This window comes from Typopeltis vanoorti, chromosome 4 (assembly GCF_054136105.1).
Source record: "Typopeltis vanoorti isolate ZY-2024b chromosome 4, IOZ_Tvanoo_1.0, whole genome shotgun sequence".
Classification (NCBI taxonomy): domain Eukaryota; kingdom Metazoa; phylum Arthropoda; class Arachnida; order Uropygi; family Thelyphonidae; genus Typopeltis; species Typopeltis vanoorti.
The window spans coordinates 64,327,695-64,353,004 of record NC_143552.1 but is presented as its reverse complement, the minus strand read 5'-3'; the positions used below and the strand labels follow the sequence as shown (position 1 = coordinate 64,353,004).

The 25,310-nt window shown below is 37.1% G+C and overlaps 1 protein-coding gene across 3 annotated transcripts in view; it reads right to left on the bottom strand.

Annotated features, from left to right (window-relative positions):
- l(2)gd1 (lethal (2) giant discs 1) overlaps positions 1-25,310 on the bottom strand; it is a 473,445-nt gene that overhangs the window by 53,090 nt on the left and 395,045 nt on the right. For all 3 annotated transcript variants that reach the window (XM_090391229.1, XM_090391230.1, XM_090391231.1), the window contains exons 20-21: positions 19,632-19,683; positions 1,757-1,856 (exon numbers count right to left, since the gene is read on the bottom strand). In XM_090391229.1, coding sequence (XP_090247355.1) covers positions 1,757-1,856; positions 19,632-19,683 — 152 coding nt within the window. The remainder of the gene's footprint in view (positions 1-1,756; positions 1,857-19,631; positions 19,684-25,310) is intronic.

Here is a 25,310-nt window from a genome sequence, read left to right as displayed (position 1 = left end):
CTGATTTACATCACTAGTACTTTAGTGGTCTATAAATAAACAGGGCAAACATATACAATTCCCTAATCAATGAAATTGTAACCTGGTCAGAATGCCACAAGAGAGGCTCCTCCAGCAGGCCCTCTTTGCCAAGCCAGAGGGTGAGAGGCCACATGGAAAGGTCAAGGACTCGCTGGATAGATTATATCCAAAACCTTGGGTGGACACGTTTGGAAGTCCCACCAGAACACCTGAGATTGGTGGTGGAGGATCGTGACTATTGGAAGTTCCTTTTGCAGCTTCTTCCCCCACAATCCAATTAGGAAAGCTGGGATTTGAAGATGGATGGATGAAATTGTAAAATAAAATATACTTCTTTTTCTGAATACACTTGTTGCATGAATTCTCGTTGTATTTTTTGTCTTCTGTGACTACAAAAAACATGCAGGGCCAAGACAAATAAGATTTTTACCATCACCCAGCACAAAAACTGGATGCCATTAGCACCTTAAAAACTATTTACAAAGATGAACAAATGCTAAAAATTGATTTTATAATCAGTGACATTTCATAAATGACTGACTCGGAAATACCCTAGTAATAGTAAAATAAGGCCACAGCCATTCTTGACAAAAAAGGCATACTGAAAAGAATATGCAGAATGCTTTCCAAGTTATCTAAATATACTATTTTACAACCCCTACATGAAATTTAAAAAGTCAGTCTAACTCTATCAAAGAATTGTACTCTCCCTTTCTGATCATGTCTTAGAGACAGTCCATACAATTGAATGGAAAGGCACATTCCATGTCACACTAAAACATGGTTTTGAATGGAAATTCAAAGAAGCCTGTAAGGGCCGCATCAATCAATGACAGACCAAAAATTTTTATATATTTCGATGACTCACATTCCACATTACCCTATTTCAGTATGTTTATATGACAGCCAATCAAAATCTCCAAGCAGGATGCCAGGACATGTATAATGTTAAGGTCAACAGTAAAAAATCAGCTATTCTACAGTTTACTGTAGTAAGATGTAGTGTATATTGTGTGTGTGTGTGTGTGTGTGTGTGTGTGTGTATATATATATATATATATATATATATATATAGTCCAAATGTTATGTATCTATGTTCTAAAGTATAGCTGCTGAAATTTATGTAATTAAGTTTAATTGAATTATAGTAGAGCTTCTGTAGCTCAGTCTGTATAGATGAAGTTCTTTGGTTGGAAAGAATTGGGTTCGATCTCATTCATGAAGTGAGGAACCTTTATCTTGTCTCTTTTGACTAAAGGTGAGTTAGCTGGTCTCATACAGTGGTAGAGGGTTTTTTCAGTCAGAAACTTGTCCCTCAGAACAATCAAATTGGCCCAGTGAACACACACAGATTTATAGCCATTAATACTTATGACAATATGTGGAAGAGATAGGGTCCTCACCACATGTTGTTATGCCCATAGTCAACCATAAATCACATTATGGTAGTCAATTCCTGGACAGATGTACACGAATGAGAGTAGTCTCTACAAGTTTTTTTTATTTTAAATCATGAATCTGAATTCATTTTGGAAGGGACTAATTAAGCATTTGGACAAAGTAAAAACATTTCATTACTGATAGATGATAAAAATGTTTTATAGTGTAATCACATAGAATATAATATATGGGTAGTATAAAATGTAATGCTATAAAACTTTTCATATGTAAAACAAACTGCCTTTTATAAATATAAGCTCTTATAAATTTATAAAAATTCTGCAACAGTATTTACCCTTTTGAGAATACTTCCAATTTGACAGCTTGTCTTTTAAAACATCTTGCTAACTGTCGGGCTTTCCTATTTATGTTGAACTTAAATGATGCACTAAAGACTGAAAATAAAAAGTAGAGATTGAAATCATAATTTGATTACACATAAGTCATCTATGAAAAATGCTCCACATTTCAACATAATTTCATGAAGAGAAATTTAGTGCCGCAGTGATAGGGTATCTCGAATGATCTGAGCTACACAACACTACAACAAAACAATAAATAGAGGAACACTTCCATGAAAATTAAAATATTACACTAGTGGCCAAAATTGTGGAAATCTTTTGGAAAAAGTGTATTTCTGAGGTTTGATGGCTCATAACACCACTTTTTTTTGGAGTAATACCATAAAATTATATATCAATGGAACGATAATTTAATGAAGAATGTAATGCAATAACTTTTATGAAGGATTTTTTATTAGAACAGCAGTTATAAAGAAGAAAAGTGAAACACACAGAAAAAATGAGATATATAGATACAAAAATTCTCACAATGTGAGTTAATACTTAGTTCATCATCATCATCACGAATCATGGGCTCACTGCCCGTTGATGTCCGATGCCTGCTTCACTATCTTCTCCCACCTTTCTTTGTACAGTGCACAGTGTCACAGCTTTTGTATGCCCATTCCACACCAGTCTTTTATATCGTCTATCCATTCTCTGTATGGTCTACCTCTTCTGTTTAAACCATAATAAACCATAAACCAAATAATAGTTGGGTAACCTTTAGAGTTAATTACGGCCTTACAACGCCTTCCGATGGAGTGAACCAAGATTGAATTACTGCTTCTATTAATTGGATTTTATTGGTGGGTTGCTTCTGACTAACAAATTTCTTTGGTCGGCTCCATAGATTTTCGATTGGGTTAAGGTATGGGCTATTCCCAGGCCATTCCAGCAGTGAAATATGATTATCTTGAAACCACTTTTTGCACACAGCAGTAACACGACATGGAGCTGAATCCTGTTGAAATATAAATGCTTCATTATCTTGGAAAAGATCATGTGTAGAAGGCTTCACTTTTTGCACACAGCAGTAACACGACATGGAGCTGAATCCTGTTGAAATATAAATGCTTCATTATCTTGGAAAAGATCATGTGTAGAAGGCTTCAGCTTGGGCTCAAGTATTTCATTTATGTATTTTTGGGCATTTATATTCCCATTAATCATGCAAATTCTGCCCACACCTTTTGATGTCATACAACCCCAGATCATAACACTAAGTGGGTGTTTCACGGTAAGTGTAATGCAATCAGGATGCAAATCTTCTCTGATTCTTCTCCTTAAGTATTTTATGCCATCACTACCAAACAGGGAGATTTTGGTCTAATCACTTCAAATAACACTGTCCCATTGTTCTGCTGTCCAGTTAACATGGCTTTTAGCCCAGTTTAATCTTTTCAACATTTGTTTGAGAGATAAAAATGGCTTTTTTCGTGGAATTCTAGACCAAATTCCTGCAGTCTGCACCGAACAGTCCTTGCACTCAACTTCACATTGTATTGCGCCATTTCATCTTGTATACACCCAGATGATTTTCTTCTGTCACATAGGCACAGTCTCTCAATTCTTCTATCATCACTTGCTGTTGTGCACCTTTTCTTGCCTTTACCAGTCTGGTTTTGTAGTGAATGAGTCTCCTTATACCTCTTCAAAAATTTAGAAATGCCACCTTTGGTTAAGTTTCCACCAATTTTTCTTCTAATTACTTCATAAATGTAGACTTGTTCACTTAATAGTACTAATTTACACCGCTAATTTCTGGGTGACCAGTCAACTCTTTGCACCATTTCTTTAATTTTATTACGTTTTACAAGCTCACTAAATGAAAGAACACACAAAAAAAACCCAACCAACTTGATAGCAAATCACATAACACACTGACAAATGTCCTCCTTTCAGCTCCATTACATGATATCAATAGCTGAATTCTACTGTGACCTTATTGGCTCATTGCCAAAACAAGATGACACCTGATTGGCTCTCTAAACACTCATGCTCATTGGGTACATTCAAATGAAGGAAAGCTACGTCATATCAACCTAAGCAAGTTGTGCTTCTTTTTTCTGGTTATTTGGCTATAACTTTTCATAGAATACAGATAATTGAACAAACTTTGTTGCGTTACATTCTTGATTAAATTATCTTTCCATTGATATATAATTTTATGGTATTACACAAAAAAAAGTGGTGTTATGAGTCATCAAACCTCAAAAATACACTTTTTCTAAAAGGTTTCCACAATTTTTGCCAACGTATTTTGGCTAGTGTATGTATATTACTAGTTAACAATCTGCTGTTGGTATTCTCATGAATGGTTCATTCAATCGTCTACAACATTCCATCGAAAGAAACCCTAAGAATGAAATCTTGAAATGTGGTAGGAATTCAACTAATTCAGCTGCACTGTTAAAACTGTTCAGGATAGCAATGATGTAAAAATGCTGACTCAGCAAGATTTAAAAAAAAACAACGTAATTCTATACATTTCTTGAGTGAAAGTTACACAGGGTTAATTAAACAGCTGAGACAGATTTCATCCATTATAGTACACTACATTAGTCAAAGATTTACAAGGTTTCAAACAATATTTTTAAATTAATACTTCAGTACTTGACTCACTAGCAGCAACATAAAAAAGTGGCTCATTAAGAGTATTTGAAAACTTGATCATGCATTTTGCTAAAAATGTTTTTTAAAATTAATATGTAACATATGCAGAATATAGTTCCTTACAGTTTGTTCAATATCTAAGAATGGTGTTGACTGTGTGTACAAGAAAAAAAAATCGTGAAACTACTGAAAGTGATATCAATAACATAATATCTCTTGTCATTCTTGTCTTTTTCTATTAATTTCTTATGCTGAACACTATCAGAAGCATTATTATAATCTATAAAATAAAGATAAACATCTTTCTATGTTTCCAAGTTTCCTTCTAACATCATTTTGATATTGAAGACACTCTCTCTCTCTCTCTTATTCCTGTTTTTGCACAAATCCACTTTGGATGTCCTTTATTTCATGCACTACTTTTGATTTTATTCTTTCCAGTATGATTTGTAATGAAAATTTTATTACATGGTTCATCAAGCTTGTTGAAAATTTATTTATCACTAGGTTAGACTATAATAGATTTAGTTTAATCCTTTATCCCAGTGAGAGCAAACAAAGTTTGCGCCTGAAAATATCTTCAGGACTAAATATAGTGTTGTACTATCTTATCCAGTAAGTAGTGCAACACCAAGGCAACTCGTGGCAAAGGTGGAGCAAGCTACCAGGCACTTCTAACCCAGTATCTCCCATAATGCAAAACACATTTCCTATGTGGATATGTATATGTATACTGTTATGCATTAAAGGGATTGGCCATCTACCCAGACTAGTTTCGACCTTTATTGAGGTCTCTTCAGTGGGAGCCAGGCCCAGAGCTGGAGATACCAGGCAGAAGCAGTAGCAAGTCATCTGTGCCTATGGGAGTTGCCAAAAGGTTTATCACCTTTTTTAAAAATTACTCTGGATTTAGAGAAAGATGTTGAAAATTTATTTATCACTAGGTTAGACTATAATAGATTTAGTTTAATCCTTTATCCCAGTGAGAGCAAACAAAGTTTGCGCCTGAAAATATCTTCAGGACTAAATATAGTGTTGTACTATCTTATCCAGTAAGTAGTGCAACACCAAGGCAACTCGTGGCAAAGGTGGAGCAAGCTACCAGGCACTTCTAACCCAGTATCTCCCATAATGCAAAACACATTTCCTATGTGGATATGTATACTGTTATGCATTAAAGGGATTGGCCATCTACCCAGACTAGTTTCGACCTTTATTGAGGTCTCTTCAGTGGGAGCCAGGCCCAGAGCTGGAGATACCAGGCAGAAGCAGTAGCAAGTCATCTGTGCCTATGGAAGTGCCTGGTAGCTTGCTCCACCTTTGCCACGAGTTGCCTTGGTGTTGCACTACTTACTGGATAAGATAGTACAACACTATATTTAGTCCTGAAGATATTTTCAGGCGCAAACTTTGTTTGCTCTCACTGGGATAAAGGATTAAACTAAATCTATTATAGTTCATCAAGCTTGTTGGTCTGTTATCATCTGACAGCTGAAGACTTTTTCAGGATGTTTATAAAGATAGAATTCCTGAATTCATCAGGAATATATTCCTTAGCTCATCTATTCCATTTTTTCCTAGGGATTTTACACAGGAATGAATGTCATCTTGACCTGGTGCCTTTTCCTACCTTCATTTGCTCTGTAGTTCTTCATATTTCTTCTTTTGGTAGTGGAGGACCATCTTCAAGATTGTTGAGCTCTGGTTTAATTTCTCTCTCTCTTCTCATCTCTGAAAAGATCAGAAATATATTCACAATACATCTTTACTTTCTTCAGTTTCAAAATAACATTTTGCCATCACTGCTTTTGAAAAGTTCCATGATCATTTATTTTTTGGTATACCTCTTGAGTTAGTGATTTTATTTCTAGGGCTTCTATTTTCTTCCACTTGTTAAGCCATGTTTCTTTGACCTTTCTGAATTATAATTAATTTAATTGTAGTTATTTCTGAATCTATAATATTAACTGAATAAAATTAAATTACTAAACATTGCTCTTAAAGTGCAAGTATAGAATAAAAGTTATATGAAGCGGTAGTGCTGTGCACTTTGAAGACTTTAAAAGCACATAGGGCTGATTTAATGCTTCAAAAACAGTGTGAATATCAAAAGCATTGTAAAGCATGGAGAGGTAGGTAAAAAAAAAGTGCTGATAAAAAAAAGTAGCTGAAGCCTTTAAAAATGAATACTGGGAGCATGTTGATCAGGAGAGTTATCTTTGCCAACATATTTTAATGTAGATGAAACTGGTCTCTTAGGGAAGCAAATGCCCAAGAGAATGTACATCACTTAACATGAGTCTGGTTTACATGACCTCAATCTGATGGTTGGACGGAACCAAAGCCTGGCAGAACCCTCATCTGATGGCTTAGTAAATGTTTCCACAGCTATAAGAAGAAGTGTTTGTATATGTTCTTGGAAAATATTTGAATCAGAATATTGGGAACAATAATCTAACTAAAGAAATGAAGAATAGAAATCATGAAGCTCATCCAACTTGGTGTTTCTATAATGCAAAACAAAAGGCAGTGAGTAGCTGTGTGAGTATTGCTAAATGTGGAAAAAAAAATCAACACTAGTAAATTATACTTGACAAGCAATCATATTCTTCTTTTGATCCTTTACTTATGTGTGCACAAATAAAAGCTTACATGTGAAGTAGCTGCATGACTAGACTACTTATATATGGAGACAGATGATTTTGCATCAAATTGCCCTAGTATCCCATAATGCCCAACATACTTCACTTTGGACATGTATATACTGCTGTGCATTATGAGAAGAATCACTACACAAACTAGTTTTGTCCTTTAATGAGGTTTCGTCAGTGTAAGACCCCATGGAGATACCAAGAGCTGAATTAATAGTAAAAGTCATATACGAGTAGGAAAATTATATCACCATATCATCAAAATATTCTGGATAAGATATAGTTGCAGAATGTTTTTGATGAGGGGTAAATTTTTTGAGGAGAGAGAGGATGAGACAGAGTTATAACAGGTTCTCATTAAAGTTTGAAACCGGGTAGTACACTTCTCAGAAGGAAGTCAATGGACAATGCCATGTAATGAGTCAAGTGTTTGTAGATAGTGTAAATTGAAGGAATATGATGCTCCCAAGTCAGTGCAACTGTGTCTGCGTGAAATGGCTGCAAGAAGGGAACTGACAGAGTTTGAAAGGGGTGTTGTGATAGGATGCCATGGTGAAAGCCTGCCTGTTTGGCAAATTGTTGACAAATTGTGCCATCCCAGGTGTCAACAATCAGTGATACTGTGAGCTGAAAGCACAGGGAGCAAGCGCTACCTGCAGTGGACGACTCCCCACACTCACTGAACATGACCCTCAAGTGATATGAAGAATATGTAAAAATATGTAAAAACTACTATTTGTCGCCCAACTCCTTATTGAATGTGTCCAGGTATTGAATTGGAACACAAATCAGTACAAAAAACATTCAGAGAGGCTTAAAACATAGGTTTCCATGGCAGGACCACACGATTCAAGCCCTACATTACCCAAAACCAACATGTCTTCAGAGTACGAAGAACGTGTACAGTGGGAAATGGAAGCTTGGAAAGCTGTGTTATGGAGCGACGAATCATACTACCCTCCCTACTAAATAGGTGGATGAGTGTGAGTATAGTGTATGCCTGGTGAATGTCACTTACCAGAGTGTGTAACCCCCAACTATGAAATTCGGAACTGGCAGTGTGATGATACGGTCCTGTTTTTCCTGGTTTGGCTTTGAACTCTGTTTGTAGTGCCACAAACAATGAACTCTGAAGGATATCTGAACATTCTGGACAATGAAATGCTTCCTAGTTCGTGGAATTTCTATGGAATTGACCACTTCTTTTTTGGCAAGCCAATGCACTGTGTCATAAGGCTAGTACTGAAACTGCATTGTTGTTACTGTCATGTGGTGTTCCCCCAATTACCTCATCTATCTCTTAGGACAGGTTGGGCCCTCTATTATGGGATTTTAAGTATGTATTTTTTTTACTGCAGATCCACGTGTGTTCACGAGCCAATTGCTGTAACTGTGTGGTTTTTGGATATAAATGTCACTACATTTGACTGGCCTCCACAGAGCCTTGATCTCAACCCTACTGAACATTTGTGGGATGAGCTGGAGCATTGAGTGAGCATTCAATGGATGTCTTCTCATAACAGTCCAGACCTCATTATATGCCTACAGGAAGAATAGTCCAAAATTCCCATTGATTGCTATTGTGCGCTTGTGGAAAGTATGCCCCATAGGATTGCTGCAGTGATCGCAGCAAAAGGAGGTTCTACATCTTATTAAGGTGGATGCCATGGCTGTCTTCCTCACACTATGGTGTCTGCTGACCTCTTTCCAAGCAGCAGTGTATCTCTAGCTATAATGCATGGCAATATGCATATCCAAAAGGGGGGAGGGGTGCTGGTAATTATGGGATACTGAGGCAATCTGATATGATGTCAATAGCTTCTATATACCAGTAGTTAAGTTGCAAAGTTACTTCACAATGGAGAGACAGGAAGAACTGTTGACATCCGTTTTGGTAAACATAAAAAAAAAGACATTTGGTACTATCGTTATGGAAAGTCGGTCTAGCAGCCTATGCCTTGGATTCCCCCTCAACACAGAAGTCATAAGTCAGAGAAAGCATTTTTGGAATCAACAGCAGCTTTAAAACATACTCCAAACCTCATACGGATGTATAAATTTATCAAAAATCTGGGAGGCAGTCATTTTAAGATCTAATTAATGCTTCTTTTCTCTCCTTTTCCAACATAAATGGCACCAATTAGGATTTTAATTCCTTATGTTGCCCATCATAAATTTTTTTAAGCTAGTCCCACTGTTATACCAAATTACTGTTTAGTGTATTGTGACAAACTGTTCTTGTGCTCTGAAGATGGTGGATATAATACCAGCAAAATATCAGCTACTAAGTTAATAAATATTAATTATTCTCTTATCATTCTGTGTTGTAATCAATACCATGAAAATAACTAAATACCTAGTTGATGTACATGGTCACCTAGTTTTCCTTGTGATGTGGAAACACTAGAGAGGGTCCAAACACAAATAACCATAGTAATATCAGGACTCTGGAGTGTTGGTTATGAAAAGTGTTCGAGGCAATGTGGATTACAGTGGTTGGTGGATAGCAGGAAAAGAGGAGATACGACAGAGACTTAAGTTAGTTAAGGGATTCTATCAGATTAGTATAGAAGGAATTATAAAAAGAGTGGATGTTAAGATGGGAAGAAGAGGCCATTCCTAGAAGTTGTATAATAATAATAATAATAATAATAACAACAACAACAGAGTTTCAGGGTTCTCTGCACTGAGAGGGATTGGTGAGTGGAATGCAATGCCTGAAAGTATGGTGAGCATGGAAACTATGAATGTTTGATGATCTTTTTGTATGAGATACTGTATGAACTTTCCATGATGAAGCCTTTCACTCCATAGAGGTCAGATGTTAATAGTAATAATCTTTAAAAGCAACTAAAACAGCGATACTTCAAATTATATACAATACATTATGCTCACATAAGATCTGGCATGTGCCAATTTTGGGAATAGCTCATTGTCAAGTGCATGCTAATCAATTATAGTTTTTTCTGTGCCAAGAATTTGTCCATTTCACTCTCTGATATATCAAAGTACCCTGTAGATGTTGACTTTGTAAAAGGAATTGTGGAAGCAAATGCATCTTCATCTTTCAGTTTTTATCTATATAGTTCATATGTTGTAGCCTTGCAAAAGAACTTAAATAGACCAGGTGAATGGGCAAGTGTGTGCAGATGTCAGTTCAATGTAGCAAAGTGTAAGGTTTTAAAATTTGAGATGGAGAATATAAGATTGGTGGGATATGTTGGAAGAAGTGAAGGAGATGAAAGATCAGAGGATGATGATGGTGGATAGCAATACAAAATTTTGGAGGTATTTTACTTAAATTGTGAGAACAGCACAGTGGATTATGGCAATGATGCAGAGAATAGTGACATGTCAAAGTAAGGAAACTTTGATTCCACTGTATAAGGCTTTCATCAGACTGCATATGGATTATTGTACACAGATTTGGTAGCCTGGTTTTCAAAAGATGACTAAGTCAGTTTCGGAATGTGGAGTATGAGGACAGACTGAGAGAAGGCAAAGTGCATAGTGGACAGAAGGTGGAGAGGGACGTGATAGAGACATATAAGTTAGTACATAAGGGATAATTACCAGATTCATGTGGATGAGGTTTTTCAAAGAATGGCTGGAGATAGGCAGAGAGAACAAGAGGCCATCCCAGGAAAATGTATAAGGAGGGTGTGGATGGAAGGCAAGGAGCAGATTTTTTGTATGGAGAGTGGTGGATGATTGGAATGCACTGCCTGAAAGTGTGATGAGTGCAGAGACAATGAAGCAATTTAAGTCAAGGTATGATGAGATGTGTGAGTAAGAGTGGAACCTCTCGCGATGAGTCTCTTGATTCCATGGAGGGCTAATGATGATAATAAAGCATAAGTTCTTTCTCATTTACATATATCTGTAAAAAGCACCTAGAAGATGACTCACTCTAGTCTTTGATTTCCTTAACTAATTTTTGTTTAATGATATTAGTAATAACTGATACAAATTCTTTACATATCGAGTCATTTCAGTATTCTTTCTACTGGATTGGACCTGTATCTACAAGCACTTTTCACAGGGCTAGCTATCAAGCTTTTGAAGTCAGTTAATGGTTTATTGAATTTAGCTACATAATAGGATGTATTATAAAGGTGCTTAGGATATTTAAACATTTTAGAATCCATCTTTCCTTTCAAAGTAACTAGAGATAACGGGTTTTCTGGGAAATTTCTTTGTGTCACAGAAAATTATGTGAGAAGGATGCCTCTTGAAATCTAAATATGTTCACTTTGAAAGGTCTCAAAAACTTTGTAGCAATAAAAATGCACCTTCTTCTTCTTTTTCTTCATAGATATAATTTGTATTATATAATAGGTAGTGGTGAATATCAGTGACAAAAGATAAGTACTTTCTGGAAGTTTTTAGTGAAAATTAAATCACTCTTTTTGAACCAGTATATTTATAAGTGTTTGTGTGATTAACTATAAGGGCAGTGTGTGCTTAATTTTTGCTTATTAAAGATTTAATATTTGTTTTATTGTACACTATATTGTGCATCATGACACCGATGCACAAAACAATGGAGGGAGATTTTAATGTGCGTGATTATGTTTGCTGCAGCATGTGTGCAAAATGTATATCCTTTGCAAAACAAAAGATTTTTGGGGGAAGAATATAACTGGGGAATGTGTTTGCCGAAAGTGTTTTGTGAGTGAATGCCATAAGTGTAAAGAGAAGAGTGATAGTGGTGAGCTGAATGACGAAATGCATAATAATGTCATTCATGTAGTTAGTGTTGCAAGTGGTACGAGTGACTGTACAAATGACACAGTGGAAAATGAAGAGAATGATCAGATAGTAATGGAAAAGATAGCGCACTTATGTGGAGTTCTTCACAGGACAAAACGTGAGATTGGATGGTTGGAGAAACACCTGAAGGATGGTATGACAGAAATGAAAGAAAGAGGAAAGAAAACAGAGCATGAAAATAAGGCCTGAATTTTGTAATAAGTCAGATAATGGTTTGAGGAGAGTGTGATAAAGTCTTGTATTCCTGAAGCTAAGGCAAAGGATGTCAGTGATGCTATAAGGATGCAGAGACTTAAGGTGAAAGAGATGTTTATTTTGGCTGATACAAATAATTTAGCAGGGGACATGTATGGTATGCGAGAAGAGCTGCTAGTGTATGTGAAAACGTAGAGTGAGAAAGTGAAAGTTGTGTTGCCATGGTATGATAAAGGCAAGTTGAGATGGAAGCTATGATTACAAATGAGTCGTATGCAATGCAGAAGGAATGATTTGGAGTTTGTGGACATATGGAGTGAGTTTGATGGAAGGAAGGATTTACATAAGGTGGATGGCTTGCATCTAAATGAATTTGGAGTCAGGAGGCTTGAGAAAGTTCTGAAGTGTAAAGTCAGGAAAACTAGAATGTTTAGGGGGAGATTATTATTATTATTATTACGGGCAACTCCAGGGAGTCATTGGACTCATCGAGGGAGGCCCCAAATCATATTCATCACAACTATTTGACATTCATACAGTATCTATCATACCTCGCCTTAAACTCATTCACTGTCACAGCATCCACCACAGACTCAGGGAGCGCATTCCACTCATTCACAACTCTAAAAGTAAAGAACCCAGCTCTAACACCTTTACTAACCACACTTTTGCCCAGTTTCCATGGATGTCCCCTAGTCCTCCCACAACCAGCCCTGTTCTCAAAAATATCTTCTGAATTAATTTTATAGAAACCCTTCAGTAATTTGAATGTCTCAATCATATCTCCCCTCCTCCGCCTATCAACCAATTTTTTGCAACCCACAAATCCTCAACCTGTTCTCATACGGTTCATTCCACAGACCTGCTATCATCTTGGTCACTCGCCTCTGGATCCTCTCCACCTCCTCCCCATCAAGAAGAAACCTAGGTGACCAAATCTGAGCACAGTAGTCTAGATGGGGTCTTATCAAGGCTCGATACAGAGGAACAATAACCTGCTTGTCTCTGCTTGTCATCGTATTCTTCAGCAACCAAGTGATTTGATGAGCTGTTTTGGTCACTTTTGCAATGTGTCCCCTAAATTTCAATTCCTTATCTACCAACACTCCTAAATCTCGTGCCTCATCAATTTCCTGGAGCACGGTTCCACCAATGCAGTAAACTGCCGCCAATCTTTTCACCCCAAAATGCATAACCTTACATTTTGCCACATTAAACTGACATCCATTCTCCTTAGCCCAGACCTCCAATCTATCCAAATCATCCTGTAAAATTTTGACATCTTGTGCACTCACAATTGCTCTACCCAACTTTGCATCATCAGCAAACAAGTGAACACTTCCTCTCAAATCCTTTCCAATATCATTGATGAACAAATTGAAAAGCAGTGGTCAAAGAACAGTGCCCTGTGGCACTCCACTAGTCACAAGACGTCTTGTGGACTCTACTCCCGAGTAAACCACTCTCTGATATCTCTCTGTCAACCACCCTCCTATCCATCTCACCAACCCTATGTCCGTTCCCATATGCTGCAATTTACTGATTAGAATTCCATGTGGAATCCTGTCAAAGGCCTTGGCAAGGTCCAGTAGAATCACCGTAAACCCATTAGCCTTATCCAGTTCAGCCGTCACTGTGTTATAATACGTGAGCAAGTTACTGAGGCATGACCTACCCTTCACAAAACCATGCTGTCCCCGATACAGTATCCCATTTTCTTCTATCCAATCTTGTATTTTCCTCTTGACTATTTTCTCTAAGACCTTGACAATGATTCCTGATATGCTAATCGGTCGGTAATTTACTACAGCAGTCTTGGAACCACCTTTATGCAGTGGAACTATTTTCCCCTCTTTCCACCCGCTCGGGACTAACCCAGACCCGAGACTCAAATTAAACAAAATGGTCAAGGGTACTGACAATTCTTTAGCTGCTTTTCGTACAACACGAGCTGGTATACCATCCAATCCCACAGATGTATTGACATTGAGGTTATGCAATAGACTACTCACCTCCACTTCATTAACCACAATTCCCGTATAATCTACTGGTTTATTCGTTTCTGCAATGTCACCACCTGGATGATATATACTTGCAAAGTGCTCACTCAGTAACTCAACTATCTCAACTGATTCAGTTACCTCCCTACCATCGGCATTCTTTAAAATCAATCTGCCATGTACATTTTTCCTTTTACTTGCTACATATCTAAAAAACTGTTTAGGATTCTCTTTAGCCTGCATGGCCAATGTTCTTTCGTAATCCTTTTTTGCTTTTCTTACCACACTCGTCACCCTTCTGGCCTGTGCTTTATACCGTTCATGTGCCTGCCGGTCACCCTTCTCCTTAAATTCCCTCCATAGTTGTTTCTTTTTTTGCAACTCAAGCTTAATGGTGTTATTCATCCATTTAACCCCTACTTGATTTATTATTCGGACTCTAGGTATACAGTCAGACATTGCTTCATGCAAGCACTTCTTAACTACCTCCCATGCACTATCAACTTCTAGTCCTTGCAGTTGTACATGCCATGGCACTGAACCAATCAAACTCCTAAGCTTGTCATACTTTCCAGCCCAATAATTCCACATGTACCCTGTCTTAATTGAAAATTCTACACCTTTAGCCACCTCCCAAGTTAAGACCCTATGATCGCTCTCACCGATTGGTGGCAATGTGGTCATATTTGTTACAGCCAAATCCTCAGATGTAATTACTAGGTCAAGCACTCTCTGACCCCTAGTATTTTCCATTACATGCTGTCGCAGATAGTTATCCCTTAATAACCGCATAAAATCCAGTTCCTTCCTCCCGTGTGTCCTCTCCTCACTCCAATCAATGCGACCATAGTTGAAATCTCCCATAATAATCACCCTCCTTCCACCCATTTCTTCTATTTGCTTGTGCATACTGTCACCACCATCTTTTCCATCACCTGGTCTATAGCAGCACCCAATTGTATATTTAGTTCTGCTAGCCACAATCTCACACCAAATGGCCTCAAATGTGCTCTTTTCTCTATCCTGCAATTCAACTTCTATTCTCCTTGGCTGGAGCTCATCAGCTATCATCAACAATACTCCTCCCCCCATTTTATTCACTCTGTCATTCCTGAACACACTATACCCATCACATTCAATCCCACTAGTTATATCATCTACAGTCAGCCATGTTTCACTAATACCTATAACCTGTGGTCTGGAAGTGCCAACCATGGCCAAAAACTCTTCCTTCTTGTTCCTAATACTCCTAGTATTAGTGTACATGAATTTAAGACCCCCATTAGCCCCAACCCTACCTTGATGCCTTATATTAACTATCCCACTCAGATTTGTTGTCCTTATTTGCTCTGGCATATTATATTGATTCTTACATTCAACTGCCTCCATAAGGACTGTATCTCTACCCCCCCCCCTAACAAATCTAGTTTCCCTGAATTTGCACATCCACTACATTCAGCAACACTTTCTCAAGTCTTCTTACACCGTAACCATTCAAATGCAAGCCATCCATCTTATATAGATCCTTTTGCCCATCAAACTCACTCCACACATCCACAAATTCCACACCACTCGTCATACATAACCCACGCATAAAGTCATTTGCAATTATAGCCCTCGTTTTAAACATTTCACTGTCATACCGTGGCAAAAGACTAATCATTCTAACTCTCTCACTCTTTTCTTTTGCTACCTCAAACAATTCATTCAGGTCTTCTATCATTTTCATTTTATCTCCTTTCAGATCATTCGTACCTGCCACAACAATCATTTCTTTCACCCTTTCCTTTTGCTCTCTAATAGACGCAGTTACGTCCTTTATGGTCGCACCAGGTTGGTACGATTTTGTCAAATCCTCTACTAACACACCTCGTACTAACGAGTCTCCATACAGCACTCTATCCTTCATTTTGTTCATGTTCACATTCATACGTCTATTTTTCCTGTCATACCTTTTATTATTGGTTGGTTCATTCAGTCTACTTTTGTTCATGCACTCTAGCTGCTGTTTTGCTCTTTCTATCGCACTATTCAACAATGCGATCTCACTCAATGCATCTATCTCATCTTTTTTGTTCTCTGAGAAACCATTTATACTATCATTCACACTTTCTACATTCACACTCTCACAATTTTCATGTACAACCTTGCCGTTTCTTGTCATATCCCTGTTTCCTTCATTCTGAAGGTTGACAAAAATATCACACTCACGATCCGAAATACACTTCAATTCCGCATTCTCCCTACATTTTCTACACACCTTCAATCCTTTATTATCATCTAACCACACTCCGACCGCACTCCGCAAAGCGTACATTTCACAGCTAGTACACTGACTCATTTCTAAATGAGCAACCTAAAGGTTAGTATGTGGGAGTAAAAGGTGTCTCACCTTATTATTAAAAGAGTATTTTAAAAATAAGGTGAGACACCTTTTGGCAACTCGCATAGGTAAATATGACTTCTCCATTGCTTCCACCTTGGTATCACCACCTCTGGGTCTGGCTCCCACTGACGAGACCTCAATAAAGGTCGAAACCAGTCTGGGTAGTGGCCCTTCCCTTAATGCATTGCGTTATACATGTCCGCAAGGAGATGTGCTTTGCATTATGGGAGATACTAAGATAAGAAGTGATGAGAGCTTGGTCCACCTTTACCGTGAGTTGCCTCAGTCCTGAAGATACCTCAGGTGCAAACTTTCTTTGCTTACACTTGGATAAAGGATTAAACTAAATTTATTATTGTTAGTTATACTTCTAAATATATCTAGTACAAGCCTGAAAGTATTCCTGACTAAGTTGAATAAATGTGATAAATTTGATATGAAAATCAGCAATAAAAAGACAACAACAAACAGGCACAAATGGCATGAATGGGAACCTACAGAACAAGTAAAACATTTCAACTATTTAATAAAGTACAGTTTTTAATGAAGATGACAAATGAAATTTGGAAAGAAACAACAGAATTAGCAATGCTGGTATGGTAGGAAATCAACTGAATACAGTTATATGGAATAAGAGAGACATTATTAAAACACTAAACTGTATAAAAGACAGTATTCAAACTTAACTTATGGATCTGAGAGCTAAGTTAGAAATGAAACATTTGATCAAAGACCTGAGACCACAGATATGAGAGTTCTGAGAAAGATTGGGGGGGGGGGGGGTTGACAGATGGCATCAGTGACAGTATCATATTAACAATGAGAATTTCAAAATATTAGGAAAGAATGTGACATTGTTAACAGTTCTGTGCCAGGTCAACAAGTAAAAATAAATAAATAAATAAATACAAATTAAAAAAAAAATAAATGAATAAATAAAAATTAAAAAATAAATAAATAAAAAGAGGAAGACCAAGATGTCGGTGGATTGATACAGTAAAAAGCACCTCAGAAGACAGAAATATAAGATCTGATAATGTTGAAGTCTTGACATGATGTAACTTTTTCATGCAAACATCATGTAGCTTCCTCAATGTGAGGGTGCAGCACTATATCCTTCCAGTTCTCTCTGTTGACAGCTCTTGTTGTTTTAACAGTCATATGATCCTGTCCTTGATCTTATACCATCAAACCATGTCCTTTTTTATCTCTTGATCCTCTTCCCATAATCCTTCCTTCTTTTCATGCAACATTACCACATAATATCCTGTACACTTCCTGAGGATACACCAGGAATTTGATGATGATTATGGAAATATTTTACTGAACTACAGAGTCAACCTTTTCAAGTTCTTGTTCATCTACCTATTGTCAAAAAAGGCTCAACAAAACAGTCATCTGTATCCTTACCTCACTCACAACTTTGAAGTGGCACCTTGTCAAGTTCTGATATTAGATCTCACACTGCATTTACAGTGCAGCATCAACAATCTATCATCAAATATTGCCAACAACATCAGTCTTGACATATGTAACATTTTTATGCAAACTCTGCTGCCCAAAAGATCTCTCCAACAGCCAACTCTCTTCATAAAATATGCAAAGACAAAATTATGATAATTACTAGAGCCAGTATGGGTAACCCTGCTGTGGTTCTTAAGACTAGTGAATACAACTGAAAATGAATGTGTTGTTCAGAGACTACACTCCTTCAAACTTTTAGATTATGATGTGCAGAAAATCCCCCCCCCCCCCCCCCAAAAAAAAATCCTTAAAGAGACTTCTTATAAATGTTGCATTTTGGTCCTCTGAATTAGTTAAAAACCTTAAGACTTTTATCCTCAAATATTCACTCTGAATATAAGGATTACATAAAATTATTAAAACTCAACAACTTCTTCTACTATAGTCAGATTCCTCCCTCTTTTAAACTAGCCAAACATTTAATCTCCTTTACTGGCCATACTTCATCTTATATAAAAAAAATTCTTCCTACTTCAATCTTTAATCTAAGAAGGTTATTTTTGACATCAGTTGTTTATAACAATATCCCCACCCGCTTCTCAAACTTCACTTAAAAAAAATTTTCCCCCAACATTAGTGATCTCTTCAATTCTGCCATTTGGAAGGACAGATAGAAAGTATAACTATTGGAGCATTGTGAAATGCTCTTGCCACTGTCATTCTCAAACCTTCTGTGATATATTGATGATACACCAATGATGTGTTGTCCATTTGGTGACAAGGCTCAGACACATTAGACTCTTTCCTCCTCGACAGCCAGCACCCCAGAATTCAGTTCACCATAGAAAAAGAAACTAATAATAGCCTATCTTTTCTAGACACTCTAATCGTATGGCTTCCCAATAGTATAGTACTCTTTCTTTCTAAGTTTACAGAAAACCTGCAGGTAAATATATTCCATAAACTCCCAGTACTAAACAACAAAAATTTCTAATATCTGATTTCTTATTGACAAACTTTCTATCAATAAGAAAAACAGGTACCCATGAACTTCTGCAATATAAGTGGTTTATCTGAGCTAAATGTTAAATCTGATTAAAATTTAATTACTTTCATTTAAACAATAAATAATTAGTATTCTGCTGAAAGAATATATTTTAGAAAGCTCATAACAAAGATCTCATTGCTAATTAAAAATTAAAATTATCAGTTTTTCTTTTATTATTATTCATTAGAATCTAAATTAGTTTCCTTGGATAATCACTTATTCAAATCTGAACATCAGAATGTTTATTTAATTGGGATGTTATTTCGTATTTCATATACTGATCAGATCTAATATGGCATGATAAAGCTTTTTTTACATCATGGATTATTTTACAAACAAGGAAAGCAAAAAGGACAAGAATTTTAATGAAACTGCAAGAAATCTAATTTAATTAAATTTCATTGAGACTTTTCTATATTATACTTCAAAGCACAGCAAACAACACTTTTTTGAATCTATCCAAGCCAATAAAAGTGGATACATAATTCTTCTTACCACTGATTATTTAATAAGGGATGGTATCATACGAACAATCTTCCTAATGACACTGCAATCATTGTATTTCTGGAGGAAAATAAGTAGTTTGGCTACTCATTTTTCAAACCAATGGACAGGAAATCATGACTTCCCCTATCTATAAATTTCTTGCATTTCCTAGTCAAATTCTGCATACAAATTATTTAATATATTACTAACCTGGATTATTAGTATTCTTCACAGTGTGTGTTTTATCTCTTTGAGGATTATCCTACATAAATAAAATCAAAGTTATTGAATTATATTATCTTTATAATATATAAATACATATAAATAAGTAAAAACAAAGAAAATCAGTTTATTTTTTATCTGGTTTTTAATGGTAATCCATAAGAAAAATTTAAGATTTGTCTTATAAACAGCATTGCATGCCATTTGAGAGGTATCCTATGGAATTACAGTTTTGCTTACAGATTTTCCTTTGCATGAACTTATTACACTGATCACCACCACATTTCAGCATATCAATTAGCATACGAATAGAATCGAGATGATCACTGGGTGGTGGTCAACTATACAAGGGCTACTGTGAGGAGGGAAAATCAATGCTGCTTGGAAACAGGTCAAGAAATATTTAACAGCAAAAACAGCTGAATATCTTCCAAAAAGTATTACATTAAACAGAACAGGTGTTGTAAAATGGATGGTGAGATTAAGCATACAATGTAGAAGAAGGCACTGTAGAGGAGGTATAAGATGAGATGCAATAATCAGTTACATGAACACAAACAGCAAGCTAGGAAGACGGCATGTTTGCTAAAGAAAAAGAAAGTATGGTATAAGAGCAGTGATTAACAAATCAGGCCAAGAAAAATCTGAGGGAGTTCTTTTGATATGTGTAAAAGAAAGAGGGATTATGAGAAGATACAGCTGATGGACACAGTAGACAATTAATTACTGTGGATGTTACATTCAATGAAATGTTTAATGAGCAGTTCATTAAGGTCATTTCATGATGCTGAATGTAATATCATACAAGACTGAGTAAAAAGGCAACAATATAGGGAGGCTAAAAGGGTGTGAGCAGAAAGTATATGTGAAACGAAGTAAATTCAGTGTTAATAAAGTGACAGATAGGACATGATTACAATTACATGGGATATTAGCTCAGGTTCTATGAGAATGCACAAAGGAACTGACAATGCCTCTGACTAGACAGTTAAATTTAAGTCGCCTCTAGTAAAGTCCCAGAGTAATGGCAGGAGGGCAAAATAATTCCTTTGCATAAAGGAGGCTCTAAGTCTATGGTAGCAAATTTTAGACCAATTAGTATCTTAGAAGTAGAGGTGGTAAAAGTACTGGAAAAGTTGGTCAAAGAGAAGAATTCATGAATGGCAGATAAGAACATGATACTCTATAATGGGCAGCATGGCTTTATGAAGGTTCAGTCATGCCTTAGCTATTTACTAACTTTTCATAATAGAGTGACAGCTGAGTTGGATAAAAGGAATGTTGGGGGGGGGGGGGGGTGGGGGGGGGGGGGGGTGGGGGGGGGGGGGGGTGGGGGGGGGGGGGGGTGGGGGGGGGGGGGGGTGGGGGGGGGGGGGGGTGGGGGGGGGGGGGGGTGGGGGGGGGGGGGGGTGGGGGGGGGGGGGGGTGGGGGGGGGGGGGGGTGGGGGGGGGGGGGGGTGGGGGGGGGGGGGGGTGGGGGGGGGGGGGGGTGGGGGGGGGGGGGGGTGGGGGGGGGGGGGGGTGGGGGGGGGGGGGGGTGGGGGGGGGGGGGGGTGGGGGGGGGGGGGGGTGGGGGGGGGGGGGGGTGGGGGGGGGGGGGGGTGGGGGGGGGGGGGGGTGGGGGGGGGGGGGGGTGGGGGGGGGGGGGGGTGGGGGGGGGGGGGGGTGGGGGGGGGGGGGGGTGGGGGGGGGGGGGGGTGGGGGGGGGGGGGGGTGGGGGGGGGGGGGGGTGGGGGGGGGGGGGGGTGGGGGGGGGGGGGGGTGGGGGGGGGGGGGGGTGGGATTATTAAAAGCTTCTTTCACATACTGAAATAAATATCAAATGATCACCTAAATAATGGAATGAAAATGTTCTTTCTAAAAGCAACAAATTATAACAATGTTTGATATAGTCAAGTCCCAATATAGTAAACTTGTAAGGATAAAAGAAATAAATTAAACTTGCCAAGAAATTATATTCTTGTTTAATTCTTTATCGAAGTGTAAGCAAACAAAGTTTGCATGTGAAGTATCTTCAGGACTAGGCTACTTGTGTATAGAGGATAATGACTTTACATGAATTGCCTTAGTATCCCATAATGCAAAGCACACACACACCTTTTTCAGGCATGTATAATGCTATGCATTATGGGAAGGGCTACAACCTAGACCTCTGGAATTCTGGCATTTGTTATAGAAAGTGAATTTATTATAATAGTAAGTTTAGTTTAATCCTTTATCCAAGTTATAGCCTAACCAAGTGAAAAATAAACTCTCTTATTATAATAGTGTTTGCTATGGTGAGTGATGACTGTATAAGAATACAGTCAACACATAGTTGCTAATTAGTAACTATGTCATCGTTATTATTCTAATTATTCATGAATTTCATGACAACTTTTACACAAGATTACATCTGAAGCTATGAATTATCAAAGGAATGATAATTCATAGCTTTTTTTTTTTTTTTTTGTATTCATTGTAATTCTCGACATGAATTCTAATGGTTTGTCCAATACAAAAGAAAATAACTTTTAAAAGAAATTACATCTACAATTGTATTATCAACTTGTATATAGTAGAATGACCTTCAAGTGGCTGCTTCTGACTAGACACAAGTAACTGAGAGCTAAAATTGAAAAGAAATGTTGATTTATGGAATACATTGGTATGGATCATGGGCAGTCTTGCAAAAAAAGATTTTAAGTGCATTCACGTTGGGTCATTCTGATCTTGCAGGTTGAGAGGAAACATTCCCCATCACATATCATGACAGGTTCTTTGAATATAACCAAATCTATAGAGAGGAGGAAATACATTGCTTTGTTGTAGGATTTATTAGAAAACAATAATTAAGGAAGGTGCTGTATACGAATTACTAAAAAGGTGTAAATATGTGAATCATCATTAACACGTTCGCTGCCAACTACGAGTATACTCGTAGTTGGTATATGAGCCTCACAAGCCAACTACGAATATACTGATATGTCGATTACCGACCTCCTATACCAAGCACGAGTTAACCCTTAGTATAAGTACCTTAATTTGGACCCTTCGCTTGTGAATAAAGCGGAGAGCACGTCTGGGGGCTTGGTAGAAGGGAAATAATTTCAGCTAAAATATAGTATATTATATATGTGCCTCAGAAACCAACTATGAATATACTCGAATGTTGATTACCGACCTCCTATGCCAAGCACGAGTTAACCCGTAATTTGTAAATCAAATTAAAACTAATAAAATCAATAAAATAAAAACCATTTTATTCAAATTACGAATGATACACTTTAAAACAATTTTCCATGCACAATGGTGGTTTTTCCTGGCAAACAGGACAATAATAACATGTTTCACGTCGTTGTTTGTTTCGTGGACATACTCGGCATGGCTTTTGTCGGGCGATTATTTTTTTCTGTAGGTGGTAAAATTTCCAAATAACGAAGATTCCGAATCCTGCTGATATCCTGTGATGCTGTAAGCTCATCCATTCCAACAAAAACTGAGATAAATTGATTTCTAAATTTTAACGCAGTCATTGCATCTCCAGTAATTATATTATAAAATTTATGTGCATTTTGAATGTATATATCAAAAATGCATATTGGCAATTTCTTTGGCCATCTAAATGTATTTCGTAAGACAGAATAATAAGAAAGCATTTGATCAGAAAGATTGATGCCTGACATACCCAAATTATAGTCCCTAACGATATTTGGTTTTAATTGAATTTTACCATTCCGATTTTTTGCTTCAACCATTTCAAATTTGTGCATATTTGAAATGAAAAGAACTTCCCTCTTATTGTTCCATTTGCGATCATTAAATTCATCATCGCTCATATTAGCGTAAGCTTCTCATTCTTTATCAATAAGTTTTCTTTTACTGGTCATGGCGAAACTGAAGGTTTTTAGAGACTAGACCCAATAAAGACAGTCATCAGCGCATGTGATATATAGGTGGGGTGATACGAGATTATTCGTAGTTGGCATATGAAACAAAATTCTGTCTGATAGATAAGCAGGCTACGAGATCACTCGTCGTGACCTTGAAGATGCGAAAGCGCTTGCCGTGCAGGAACAAACTATGCCTGAGGAGCGTGGCAGCGAACGGGTTAATAAGCCAAGTGAGAATAGCAAATATAAGGGAGAAAAAGAACAGGTGAATAGAAATACTTTCATTACTGGCAATTAATTATTAATAATTTACATTTTCGATATTGTATGTGTATGTCCTATAAGTTTCTGGGGCAGAGCAAATAACATAAATTCTAGACATGTATGTTTGCATTTATGATGGACATAAAAAAATTAAGAAGAGGGAAGGAAATTTGTTTGCAAAATATAAGTAATTAACCAATAATAAACACTAGTGGCCATAAAATGTGACATAGCATTACTGTACTTTCCAGAATGGGTTATTTTTCTGTATACAGAGAAGATGAGGACAATCAGAAACGGTGGAGGCACTTGTTTTCTTCTACCTCAAGGGTAAATTTAATTCTAAGGTACACTGAATTAACTTTTTCTCGACATTCATGAAGTTCTGACAAATAAGAATTCCATATAGAAAATACATCAATAATAGTTGAAGAAATAGGACACCCTCATGTCACTTTAAAAAACTTGTTTTGACAAAAAAAAAAAAAAAAAAAAAAAAAAACCCGAGTTTATGACAAAATCAAATAATTTTACAATATCAGAAGGAAAATCAGTGCATAATGTTATAAATGTTGTTTCCTGTTCTTTTTTATTGTTATGATCTAAGATGTCATTATTTAGGTAGGGGGCATTTCTTTTTGATTCCTCTTTATATGTCTTATCGATACTCAAACTACTTATCAATTCTGTGGCCGTCACTTAGATTGCTCCTGTGTGCAAATTCAATAAATAAAGAGACTGCCCCTGGATTGAGCCAATTCCTTTATTTGAAAATCTGGAGCTGTCACCTTGTTGGGTCCTGGAAAATTTCTTTGTTAATGCTGCACCATCCAGAACCCTTAGATTAGAAAAAGCTTCTTAATCAAGGAGTGAACTCTCAGAGTGACACATGGTTATACAATCTATATAATAACCAATGTACCAAGTTAACTAAATCCCTTATTTCAAATTCTCATTGCAGTCGTGGTCTTCCCCAATTAACTAGTTTCACTCAGGTTCTACTTGATGAGTGGTGCATTGGATTCATTCATCAGGCAATTTGTTAGGTGAAAGAAAAATGGTTTATTCATAAAACTATCACAATACAAATTTACAAGACTTGTCACATAACTAAAATAAATCTTTCTTCTAAGTTACCAGACTTAACTATACATAACTTCAGTATTCCTAGTAAAATTCTACCACGAGACAATAATAATTATGAATCAATTCACTGATCTCTAACAATCGGATCTACAATTTCTCTCAATGCTTAACTTGTCAAATTTCAAGCATTACTAAACTATAACATACTACATACAAATTAACACCACACTATATCAGAATTCACTCTCAGAGATAAAACATTCTGGTATCAGGCTAAGCTCTAAAGTCCTGTTTCATATCTTATATAAGTTCCACTAATGAATAATTTTGCAAATTATTACACACAAAGTTCTTTTATACACACAAAGGAAACTAAAAGATTCGTACGTTACCGGGACCTTCGGACTTTATCGGGTCTATCTCTCAATCCTTACAATTCTTCCCA